A 12,903-nucleotide genomic window follows, 5' to 3' on the forward strand; every position below is an offset into this window, starting at 1 on the left:
CACGATGTTAGGTCGAGGATTCCACGATGTTGACCCAGTTCCAACGAAGGATGCCCCAAGTCAGGATGGCGTGTAACTTAGGAGATAATGAGGTCCCGCAGCATTGAGTATCTTTCTCCTGGTGTGTTGTGTCTAGCATCTTGTAGCGACAGCTGGTGTACTGAGGGGGGGAGAGGGTAAGGATTGAATCCAGCAGCGGTAGATGCACAAAGCTCCAAACAGCGCTGCCACATCCAGCACCTTGAGTTTTGTTCAGTCACCAGGTCTCCACGACAATTCCACCTGCTCCTTACCTTGTAAATATTGGAGAAGCTTCGAAGGATCAGCCTGTCACAGAGTACCCAGCCCTGTGATTTACAGCTATGGGCACAGTGTTATAATGATAATCTATAATCATTATTAGTGTCACAAGTAGGCTTACATTAACACTGCAATGAAGTTACTGTGAAAGTTCCCTCGGGTACACGGAGGGAGAATTCAGAATGTCCAAATTACCTAACACCACGTCTTTCGGGACTTGTGGGGGGAAACCGGAGGAAACCCACATAGACACAGCCATTTATGTATTTTTTTTTATTATTTTTTTATAAATTTAGCGTACCCAATTATTTTTTCCAATTAAGGGGCAATTTAGTGTGGCCAATCCACCTAACCTGCACATCTTTGGGTTGTGGGCGTGAAACCCACGCAGGCACGGGGAGAATGTGCAAACTCCACACGGACAGTGACCCAGGGCCGGGATCGAACCTGGGACCTCAGCGCCGTGAGGCAGCAATGCTAACCGCTGTGCCACCGTGCTGCCCGACACAGCCATTTATAATGGCTGGTCCAGCTCAGCTACATGTAGTGGTGACCCCGAGATATTATGAGTGGAGACTCAACAATGGCGATATTGTTGAAGGTCAATCGGAGGGGACTGGACTTTTTCTCGTTCAAGGTGGTCATTACCTGGCACACGTGTAGCATCAATGTTGCCTGCCACTGTTCAACCTAAGCCTGGATGTCATCTGGGTCGTCTTGGTGGAAGCTACTTAATGTCCAAGGAGTTGCGAATGGAACTGAGGACTAGGCAGTCACCTGTGGACTGCTATACCACAGGTGTGGCCTTACCCTGCTGGGTACACTGCCCTCCACAGAGTCACTGGGGGGGATGGGGTATCACTGAGGGTATGTGAGTGTTGGCTGCAACTGAGGAGAGTGTTGGTCTCGGCTGTGATTTTCCATTTCCCATAGTTGAGTAATCATGCGGTATTCACCTGAACCGGGACTGGAGTTTGTAAAGTGACTCTTTATTTATTTGTTGGGGTGTTGGGCACTTTGGGTTTGAACACGTTCTTGGTTGTTTGTAGGTGCGGTTACAAACCAGATGCCAAAGACAGCTGTGGAGTCACTCCGTTCATGGATGCAGTGCAGAATGGCCACGTTGAGATTGCTAAACTCCTACTGGAGAAGCACAAGGTGGGCAATAATCTGACTTGCTGAGTAGAGGGTAAATTGTGTAGAGTCACAGTTTGGGAACACGTGGAGAAGTCTGTATTTCCAGCACGTAGGTGATCATAGAATTTACAGTGCAGAAGGAGGCCATTCGGCCCATTGAGTCTGCACCAGCCCTTGGAAAGAGGACCCTACTAAAGCCCACCCCTCCACCCTATCCCAGTAACCCACTTAACCTTTTTGGACACGAAGGGCAATTTAGCATGGCCAATCCACCTAACCTGCACATCTTTGGACTGTGGGAGGAAACCGGAGCACCCGGTGGAAACCCATGCAGGCACGGGGAGAACGTGCGGACTCCACACAGTCAGTGACCCAAGACGGGCATCGAACCTGGGACCCAGGAGCTGTGAAGCAACTATGCTAACCACTGTGAAACCGTGCTGCCCATTTTTCTTTATGGGGCCCCAAAAAGCATCCCCAACTTCCCCCCAGCCCGAACGCAATATGGGAGGGTGTCCTCCCCCCCCCCCCCCCCCCCCCCCCCCCCCCCCAACACCAGGCAACCCTGGCCCAATCACATGCAAAAAATGGCAGTTCAGCACCTGGGCAGTGCCAGGCTGGCACCCAGGTGGCATTTCTGGGCAGTGCCAGGCTGGCATTACCAAGGCACCCAGATGGTGCAAGCAGTACCAGGGCACCATCTTGCCCAAAGGGCATGCAGCTGCCCCTTGGAGACCCCCACAAGTGCTGTTCCATCTGGCCCCCCGCTTCTGGGGACCAGTGTCAAACAGCACTCACCCAAGGTCCCCGAGCAGGGTGAGGTCATTCGGCCCTTTGCGTCTGTGGAACGAGTCAGAGCTCGGATCAACATTGCACTTTACATAGAATGTCCAGCACATGTACAGGCCATTCGGCCCAACTGGTCTATGCCAGTGTTTGTGCTCCACATGAGCCTCCTCCCACCTTGCCCTATTGACATATCCTTTATTTCTCTCTCCTTTGTTTATCTAGCTTCCCCTGAGCTGGTTCAAATCTAGCCTCAGCTTTTTAAATATATTTGTACAAACAGCCCTGGACACCCATATCTGGGAGGGGAGATGATGATTGAATGCAATGCCAGGATAAACATTGGGAACTTTGACAGGGCTTAATTTAAGTAAAACTATAATAATCGCTTATTGTCACAATTAAGCTTCAGTGAAGTTACTGTGAAAAGCTCCGAGTCGCCACATTCCGGCGCCTGTTCGGGGAGGCTGGTACGGGAATTGAACCCGTGCTGCTGGCCTTGTTCTGCATTACAGGCCAGCTGTTTATCCCACTGTGCTAAACCATCCCCAGCCCCAAAACTATGCCCAGCATGAGTGCAAAAGCTGACTTGGGAGATTGGGTGGGTTTTAATAAGAGCAGCAATCCTGCACATCAGTTCTCTATCCATTCTTCAGATCAGTTACACCTGCAAATTGGGCAAAGTCAATTGGAAAGCAACATGAAATCTACTGTACAGAGAAACCATTTGACCCTGTTAGTCTGCGACAATGTGTGCACTGCACTAGGGCCCCCTCTCACCCTCCGTCACCCAACCCCCTCATTATCCCTCTGTTCCTTTCCCCGGTATTTATCCAGCTTCCTCTCTGCATCGATTCTCTTTGCCTCATCGTTCCGCTCTATCACCACTCGTCGGAAAGAGAAGGTCATCCCGGCTGGAGCAGATAGGATGATAATGGATGATTGGCAGCGGTTCAATCTTGGTGGTGACTCTCACAAATGCGTCGTCTGTTTCAGGCCAGTTTCTCAGCCACTGACGCCGTGGGGGCTCAGTCGCTGCACCGAGCCACGGTCACGGCGCAGGATGAAGCCATTCGCTTCCTGGTCACCGGGCTTGGTGTGAACGTAAATGAAAGAGCCACGGATCTGAAGCTCACAGCTCTGCATTACGCGGCCAAGGTCAGTTGTCAAGAGATCAATGGCAGGAATAATTACTGAGCATTGTGGGTATGCTGCCCAGTTTACGCGGCGACAACGTTCCTGCAAAGAGTCAAATGGTCTCGGTGAAATTAGGCAATTGGCCCTGTAATGCCCAGAGATGTGTTTGACCCCAGCCATTAAGACAGCATCTGCAAGACCATTTGGTTCAGCAATAAGACTACAATTAGTGTGACGAAAGTACGGTTTCTTTGTCTTTGGTTTTCGATTCCAGGGCAGGGGGAGGAGATGGTGGGCATAGTGGTAATGTAGGTCTAGTAATCAAGAGACCCAGTGATGCTCTTGAGTTCATGGGTTCAAATCCCAGTGTGGCAGCTGGTAGAATTTAAATTCAGTAAATAAGCCTGGAATTGAAAGCTCATCATCAGTAATGACGACCATGAAACCATCATTGAAACCCCATCTGGTCCTTTAGGGCAGGAAATCTGCCATCCTCACTGGGCCTAGCTTGTGGGTAATGTGTTTGGCTTTTAACTGCTCTCTGAGATGGCCCAGCGAGCCAGTCAGTTCAAGGGCAATTCGGGATGGGCAACAAATGCTGGCTTTGCCAGTGACATCCACATCTCACAAATGAATAAAGAGAAAAAAATATGATTACATAAATAACTTTGGGTAAATCTCTGTTGAAATCAAAATTGGCCAGCTGTGACGTTTCTGTCAATGTCCTTTTTTAAAAAATTTAGAGTACCCAATTCATTTTTTCCAATTAAGGGGCAATTTAGCGTGGTCAATCCACCTACCCTGCACATCTTTGGGTTGTGGGGGTGCGACCCACGCAGACACGGGGAAAATGTGCAAACTCCACACGGAGAGTGACCCAGAGCCGGGATCGAACCTGGGACCTCGGCGCCGTGAGGCCGCAGTGCTAACCCACTGCGCCAACGTGCTGCCCTCAATGTCCTTCTTTGGCAATTTTCCTGTGGTTATCCAATCTGTGTGTTGACTGTGAGGAAAAGAGCCCTCACCAGCTTACTCAATGTGGATGTCTGGCCTGAATCTATTTTTGTTCTTGGTGTCTATCCATGTCTAGCTGCCCACAATACAGCTCATTGTTTGTTTCCATGGAACCCTGCACAGAATTCTGCTATTCAATGCCAATTCCTCTCGGTCAGAGCAGTCCAGAAGTCCAATTTTCACCTCTTGCCGAGTGGTAGGAAAGTGTGATCACCACTGGGAGGAGACTAGATTTAGGGACCGTCAGTCACTGTTTGCTGGAATGTCGGGATGCTCAGATTCTCCACGTTACAGTCAATCTCCAAACTTCCAGCTTCTCCATCTGCATCGAGGGGCTCTGAAATGCAGATGTAGGACATTCTATTCATCCCCCCCCCCCATTCCACACAAAATGATGTGCATGGTGCTCCGCTGACAGACAGCTTATATATGCACAGAAAGTGCTGGAAAGATTCAGCACGTCTGGCAGCATCTATGGAGAGAGAAACGTGTCTTTCCAGCATGCTCTGTCCTGATTTCAGATTTCCAGCATCCGCAGTATTTGCTTTTAATTTTATTTAGCCTCTCGATCAATATGGGCGGCATGGTAGCACAGTGGGTAGCACTGTTGCTTCACAGCGCTAGGGTCCCAGGTCCAATTCCCACTTAGGTCACTGTTTGTGCGGAGTCAGCACGCTCTCCCAGTGTCTGCGTGGGTTTCCTCCGGGTGCTCCAGTTTTCTCCTACAAGTCCCGAAAGACGTGCTGTTGGGTGAATTGGACATTCTGAATTCTCCCTCAGCGTACCTGAACAGGCGCCGGAATGTGGTGACAAGGGGCTTTTCTTGCTGCTGATAATTGTTCGTCTGTGTTGAAAGTCAGAAGCTGGGAATGACCACAGAAACTGCATTAGCGTTTGATGCCTTATTAAAGAATGGAAGATAGACACAGTCGTGTCATCTAACCCGTTTAGATTTTACAGCAGTATAATGCACTAAGTAAAATTAGCGATGCCGTTTATAGGTGTTTTTTAAGACTAAGTACTGTTCATTGACAGCAACCTACAGGAAGTCGGCCGAATAACTTTGTTTACCGGTGAATTAATTGGAGGAAATTTATCCATCGTAGAATTGCACCAAACATGTGCTTGTTTTACTGTCTTTAAAGGAGGGCCATGCTGGCACTATAGAGACTCTGCTAACATTAGGTGCTGACGTATATGCAAGGGATGCCAAAGGTCGCTCTGGTAAGTTCTTTATTTATTTTATTTTTTTTTAAATAATTTTTATTGAAAAATGTTGTATTTATATAACAACAACGAACCGCAATAAAATACCAACAATAATGATAACAGTCATAAACATTCGCCCATCCCTAATGAACAACAAAACATAATAACAACAACTTAAGTTAACACAATATTAATAGAACCCTTGTATTGATCCTCTCAGGGCAAATTTGACCCTCTCCAATTTTATAAATCCCACCATGTCACTGATCCAGGTCTCCACACTTGGGGGCCTCGCATCTTTCCACTGCATCAAGATCCTCCGCCGGGCTACTAGGGACGCAAAGGCCAGAACACCGGCCTCTTTCGCCTCCTGCACTCCCGGCTCCGTCGCAACTCCAAAAATCGTGAGTCCCCACCCTGGTTTGACCCTGGATCCAACCACCCTCGACACCGTCCCCGCCACCCCCTTCAGGTATTCTTCCAGTGCCGGGCATGCCCAGAACATATGGGCATGATTCGCTGGACTCCCCGAACACCTGATGCACCTGTCCTCACCCCCAAAGAACCTACTCATCCGAGTCACAGACATATGGGCCCGGTGCAGCACCTTAAATTGGATGAGACTAAGCCTCGCACAGGAAGAGGAAGAGTTGACTCTCTCCAAGGCATCCGCCCAAGTCCCATCCTCTATCTGCTCCCCTAGTTCCCCCTCCCATTTATCCTTCAGCTCCTCCACTGACGACTCCTCCACCTCCTGCATTACCTTATAGATGTCAGACACCTTCCCCTCTCTGACCCATACCCCCGAAAGCACTCTGTCCATCGTCCCCCGCGAGGGCAGCAAAGGAAATTCCTCCACCTGTCGCCTAGCAAACGCCTTTACCTGCAAGTATCTGAACATGTTCCCTTGGGGGAGCCCAAATTTATCTTCCAGTTCCCACAGGCCCACAAACCTCCCGCCAATAAACAGGTCCCTCAATTTACTGATGCCCACCCTTTGCCACCCCCTAAATCCCCCATCAGTGTTCCCCGGGATGAACCGATGATTTCCACCTAATGGAGCCTCCATCGAGCCCCCTGTTTCCCCCCTATGCCGTCTCCACTGTCCCCAGATTCTTAGGGTCGCCGCCACCACCGGGCTCGTGGTATACCTCTTAGGAGAGAGCGGCAATGGCGCCGTTACCAGGGCACCCAGGCTCGTACCTCTACAAGACGCCATCTCCATTCTTTTCCACGCCCCCCCCCCCCCATCACCCATTTACGCACCATTGACACATTGGCCGCCCAATAGTACCCTTAAAGGTTGGGCAGCGTCAGCCCGCCTCTATCCCTCCCTCGCTCCAGGAAAACCCTCCTCACTCTCGGAGTCCCATGCGCCCACACGAAGCTCCTAAAGAAGGCCCTGGGGATGAAGATGGGCAGGCACTGAAAGAGGAACAAGAACCTCGGAAGCACCGTCATTTTGACGGACTGCACCCTCCCCGCCAACGACAATGGCAGCATGTCCCTCCTCTTGAACTCCTCCTCCATCTGATCCAAAAGCCTGGTGAAATTATGCTTGTGAAGAGTCCCCCAGTCCCTGGCCACCTGCACCCCCAGGTACCTAAAACTCTCCCCTGCCCGCCTAAGCGGGAGCCTACCAATTCCCTCCTTCTGGTCCCCAGGGTGCACCACAAACACCTCACTCTTGCCTAGATTTAGTTTATACCCTGAAAAGGTCCCAAACTCAGCTAGCAGCTCCATCACCCCCGGCATCCCTCCCACTGGGTCCGCCACATACAGTAGCAGGTCATCGGCATACAACGACACCCTATGTTCCTCCCCACCCCGCACCAAACCCCTCCATCTCCCTGAATCCCTCAACGCCATCGCCAACGGCTCGATTGCCAATGCAAACAACAAGGGGGACAGGGGGCAACCCTGCCTGGTCCCTCGGTAAAGCCGGAAGTTCTCCGACCTCCTCCCATTCGTGGCCACACACGCCATCGGGGCCTCATATAGCAGCCTCACCCATCTAATAAACCCTTCACCAAATCCAAACCTCCGCAACACCTCCCATAAGTACCCCCACTCCACTCTATCGAAGGCCTTTTCCGCATCCAGCACCACCACTATCTCTGCCTCCCCCTCAGTCGCCGGCATCATAATGACATTCAACAACCTCCGCACATTCGTGTTCAGCTGCCTTCCCTTCACAAACCCTGTCTGGTCCTCGTGTACAACCCCTGGCACACAGTCCTCTATCCTGGTGGCCAGGATCTTTGCCAGCACCTTGGCATCCACATTAAGGAGAGATATGGGCCTGTATGAACCACACTGCTGGGGGTCCTTGTCCCTCTTCAAGATTAAAGAAATCAGCGCCCGCGACATCGTCGGGGTCAAAGTCCCCCCTTCCCACGCCTCATTAAGTGCCTGCACCAGCAAGGGGCCCACTAGGTCCACAAACTTTTTATAAAACTCCACCGGGAACCCATCCGACCCCGGCACCTTCCCTGACTGCATCTGCCCGATCTTATCTCTCGCTCCAGCAATTTCCCTAGCCGCATTCCGCTTGCGGAGCTGATGAGCCAGCATCCTACTCGCCTTTTCACCATGTTCATACACTGCCCCTTGTGCCTTCCTCCACTGTGCCTCCGCCTTTCTAGTGGTCAGCAAATCAAATTTAGCCTGTAGGCTGCACCTCTCCCCCAACAATCCCTCCTCTGGTGCCTCCGCGTACCTCCTGTCCACCTCCAGCATCTTTCCCACCAGTCTATCCCTCTCACTCCTCTCGCTCCTCTCCCTGTGTGCCCGGATGGATATCAGCTCCCCACGAATCACTGCCTTCAAGGCTTCCCAGACCATCCCCACCTGGACCTCCCCCGTATCATTCACCTCGGGGTACCCCTCAATACTTGCCCGGACCCTCCTGCACACCTCCTCCTCCGCCAACAACCCCACATCCAACCGCCACAACGGGAGCTGGTCCCACACCTCCCCCATCTCCAACTCCATCCAATGCGGAGCGTGGTCGGAGATTGCAATGGCCGAATATTCGGCCTCCTCCACTCTCGGAATCAGTCCCCTACTCACCACGAAGAAGTCTATCCGAGAATAAACCCTATGTACATGGGAGAAGAAAGAGTACTCCCATGCCCTCGGCCTCGCAAACCTCCATGGGTCCACCCCTCCCATCTGGTCCATAAGCCCCCTCAGTACCTTGGCCGCCGCCGGCCTCCTACACGTCCTTGAACTGGACCGATCCAGTGAAGGATCCAACACCGTATTGAAGTCCCCCCCCCCCCATAATCAGACCTCCCGTCTCTAGATCCGGGACACGTCCCAGCATGCGCCTCATAAAGCCCGCATCATCCCAATTTGGGGCATACACACTAGCAAGTACCACCTTCTCTCCCTGTAGCCTGCCCCTTACCATAACAAACCTACCCCCCTTAGCCGCCACCACCTCAGATGCCTCAAATGACACATTCTTCCCCACCAGAATCGCCACTCCCCGGTTCTTCACATCCAACCCAGAGTGGAAAACCTGCCCCACCCACCCCTTCCTCAGACGGACCTGGTCCGCCACCTTCAGGTGGGTCTCCTGAAGCATTGCCACATCTGCCTTTAGCCCCTTCAGGTGAGCCAGTACCCTCGACCGCTTCACCGGCCCATTCAACCCTCTCACATTCCAGGTGACCAACCGGATCAAAGGGCGTCCCGCCCCCCTCCCCCGTCGACTAGCCATAGCCCGTCGACTGCCCGCCCCAGGCCAGCACCCCCCGCCCGACCCAGTCCCCACGGCGACAACACCTCACCTCTGTCCCCCCGGCCCCCACCAGCTCCTTCCTGACCCTGCCAGCAGCAACCCGGTATTCCCCTTTCCCCCCCCTCCCTCCCCCCCAGGCTAGGAACCCTCCTAGCCGCGAACCGTCCTCCATTGTACTTCCGTGGGTCAGCTAACTTCTGCTGACCCCGGAAACTCCCGACAAAAACCCGACCCCTCCCAGAGTGGGATCATCCCCCATCCTGTCACTCCTCAAGGCACCGCTCCAGCGTGGGGAGGAACCAGTTAAGGCCCCGCCCCCCATCATCATCTCCACCCCCCAGCCCCGCAACGTGGGAAACCAGAGGAAAGCCCGCGCTTTCGCACTGCCCCACCACACCCTTTTGACCAAATACCAGCCCCACTCCATACCCCCAACCCTATACAGAATACAACAAACCCCCCCCCCCGCAAAATACAAAACCCAAACAATGCCCACCAACAAAAAACAGAACACACCAATAAATAACCATATCAAAATTACAAAAGTACAGAAAAAACACAGCACCAGCAGCAACCAGCAATAAAGTATTACAACCGACCCCGCAACCCCCAACCCCTAGTTCGAGTCCAGCTTCTCCGTCCGCACGAAGGCCCACGCCTCCTCAGGGGAATCAAAATAATAATGCCGCTCCAAATAAGTTACCCACAAGCGCGCAGGCTGCAACATTCCAAACTTTATTTTCTTCTTATAGAGCACCTCCTTCGTCCGATTAAACCCGGACCGCCGCTTAGCCACCTCCGCACTCCAATCCTGGTAGATCCGTACTACCCCATTCTCCCAATTGCTGCTCTTCACCCTCTTGGCCCAGTGCAGCACACACTCCCGATCACTGAACCGGTGGAACCTCACCAGCACCGCATCCGGGGGTTCATTCTCCTTAGGCCTCCTGGCCAGTACTCATGGGCTCCCTCCAGCTCCAAGGGCAGATGGAAGATCCTGCCCCCACTAGCGAGTTCAGCATCGTGGCCACGTAGGTTGTCAGATCCGACCCCTCCAGCCTCTCCGAAAGCTTTTTATTTGTTTCCTGCAGAGAGCTCAGCACCTCAGCCTTAAAATCTGCAAAACAGCGCAGGAGAGCAGCTTGCTGCTCCTGCGCCCACAGCCTCCACTCCTCTGGTGCTCCGCCGGCCGCCATCTTGGAATCCTTCCCCCGTTTTTTCTGGGGAGCTGCAGCCGTTTTTTTCCCCCTTTCCACTCCGAGTTCGAGTCATGAAATGTGGAGAAAGTTGATCACCACACCTTCTCCCACCGGGAGACGTCGAAAAATTCCATTTTGGGCTCTAAAAAAAGCCGAAAAGTCCGTTTGAATCGGGAGCTCCCAAATGTGCGGCTTCCTACGTCATCGCCGCCACCGGAACGTAAGTTCTTTATTTCAACTCACTCAAGAAGCCAAGGCCAATAGGTACAGGCCACTGCCAAGGCTGGAAAAGCAAGGGGTTGTTCACAAACAAGAACAGAAAAATGCTGGAAAAGTTCAAAAGGCCTGACAGTATCTGTGGAGAGGGAACAAAGCTGGAGAGGGTTGCCTGCCTCCCCTTCTGCATCTACTTCTGCATCCAGGTGCCCTGGAGAAGGAACACATGGTGCCTGTCTGTGCGCTGAAGTCCTTCTGCAACTGGTGGGCAGCATCAGGGCTAAAACGTACTGAGGTTACAGAAAGTAAAATTATGGTTTGATAAGTTTCCTTTGTCGCTACTTTCACTTGGGGTTTATTCCTGCTGCTTTAAAAATGGGGCATTTTTGCTCAATTGGTTTTGGTTGATATAAGTCAGGTTTCACAGGTCGGCGTAACATCGAGGGCCGAAGGGCCTGTACTGCGCTGTAATAAGAACATAAGAACTAGGAGCAGGAGTAGGCCATCTGGCCCCTCGAGCCTGCTCCGCCATTCAATGAGATCATGCCTGATCTTTTGTGGACTCTAGTGTAATGTTCTATGTCTATGTCTACTTGCCAATCTATTTGTGGCACAGTGGTTAGCATTGCTGCCAACGGCACTGAGGATCCGGGTTCGAAGCCCGGCCCTGGGTCACTACTGTCTCACAGCCCCAGGGATCCAGGTTCGATTCCAGCCTTGGGTGACTGTCTGTGTGGAGTTTGCACTTTCTCCCGATGTCTGTGTGGGTTTCCTCCGGGTGCTCCAGTTTCCTCCCACAGTTGAAAGACGTCTAGCTAAGATAGATTGGCCATGATCAATGCGCGGGTTACGAGGATAGGGCAGGAGAGTGGGCCTAGGTAGGGTGCTCTTTTGGAGGGTAGATGCAAACCCGACGGGCTGAATGGCCCCCTTCTGCACGATAGGAATTCTACGGATTCTAAGAGGTGAAAGCAGCAAAATATACTGGATTTCATCTCGTTTTCGTTTTGAGAAAAATACAAAGTTGCCTCACAAATGAGAAGCCAAAGGGGAGGCTGAATTTCTCGTGAAACATTACAGCTGGTTGGAAATACCACCCAGCCCTCCAACTCCATCACAACCCATCTTTCTGAATAGTCCTTCATTCCTCAAGCAGAGGAAATACAGTGAGGATACCACAGCAGCACCAGAAGACATGAATGAGAGACAGGAAAGCTCCCAAAACTAATATGGCTTTTGCAAGCCTCGATTTACAAGGGTCTACAAAACTACATTTACATTTTTGTGTGAGAGGGTGGGCACATCTCCTATTGGCTTTCTACACAAACAGTTCTTGTCGCAATAATAATAATTGTAATCATAATCTTTATTAGTGTCACAAGTAGGCTTACATTAACACTGCAATGACGTTACTGTGAAAAGCCCCTAGTCGCCACACTCCGGCGCCTATTCGGGCACACTGAGGGAGAATTCAGAATGTTCAATTCACCTAACAAGCACGTCTTTCGGGACTTGTGGGAGGAAACCGGAGCACCCGGAGGAAACCCACGCAGACACGGGGAGAACGTGCAGTAGAAGTCTGTGAGTTTATGAAAGTGAGGAGAGTTATTTTGGGTCTGGTGCATCATACCACAGACCATTGGTTGCAGATTCTCCCTCACAGTTCTTCAAATTGTGAGTTCCAATTTTACTCCGAAACCCGAGAGTGGGCGACAAGCACTGTTTGTTTAGAAAGTTTGTGCAGATAGGAGATGTGCCCACCCTCATCGCAAAAATGTAAATTGCTCCAAGAAATGCCAAATAGAGGGGAGAAAAGCAACATCTTGTTCAGGTATTTATTTTATCATTGCACAGAAGTGTCAACAGAGCCTACTGATGGAGGGAGACAGCCCAGTTGAGGCTTCCTGTGCCTCTGAATAAGATCTACATAGTTTCGTAGAACCTTATAAACCGAGGCTTGCAAAAGCCATATTAGTTTTGGGAGCTTTCCTGTCTCTTTCATTACGATCGTACCCCAAAGTGACATCTGACGGGGACACTAAGCTGTCCTGTACAATAATGACTGGCCTAAGAGTGACAAAAGCAATGACAAATTGTCTGTCTTTTTTCTCAAGAGTACCTGGAGGTTTCATGACCCGTAAAATGACCACTGGAGAA

General features: G+C 51.5%; 1 protein-coding gene across 2 annotated transcripts in view; it reads left to right on the plus strand.

Annotated features, from left to right (window-relative positions):
• ankrd16 (ankyrin repeat domain 16) overlaps positions 1-12,903 on the plus strand; it is a 33,767-nt gene that overhangs the window by 17,380 nt on the left and 3,484 nt on the right. Inside the window, exons 4-6 of one of the 2 annotated variants that reach the window (XM_038811833.1) lie at positions 1,350-1,458; positions 3,220-3,381; positions 5,520-5,598. In XM_038811833.1, the coding sequence (XP_038667761.1) occupies positions 1,350-1,458; positions 3,220-3,381; positions 5,520-5,598 (350 nt within the window). The remainder of the gene's footprint in view (positions 1-1,349; positions 1,459-3,219; positions 3,382-5,519; positions 5,599-12,903) is intronic. The other variant, XM_038811834.1, reaches the window with a different exon arrangement.

The sequence above is a fragment of the Scyliorhinus canicula genome, chromosome 11 (assembly GCF_902713615.1).
Source record: "Scyliorhinus canicula chromosome 11, sScyCan1.1, whole genome shotgun sequence".
Taxonomy (NCBI): Eukaryota; Metazoa; Chordata; class Chondrichthyes; order Carcharhiniformes; family Scyliorhinidae; genus Scyliorhinus; species Scyliorhinus canicula.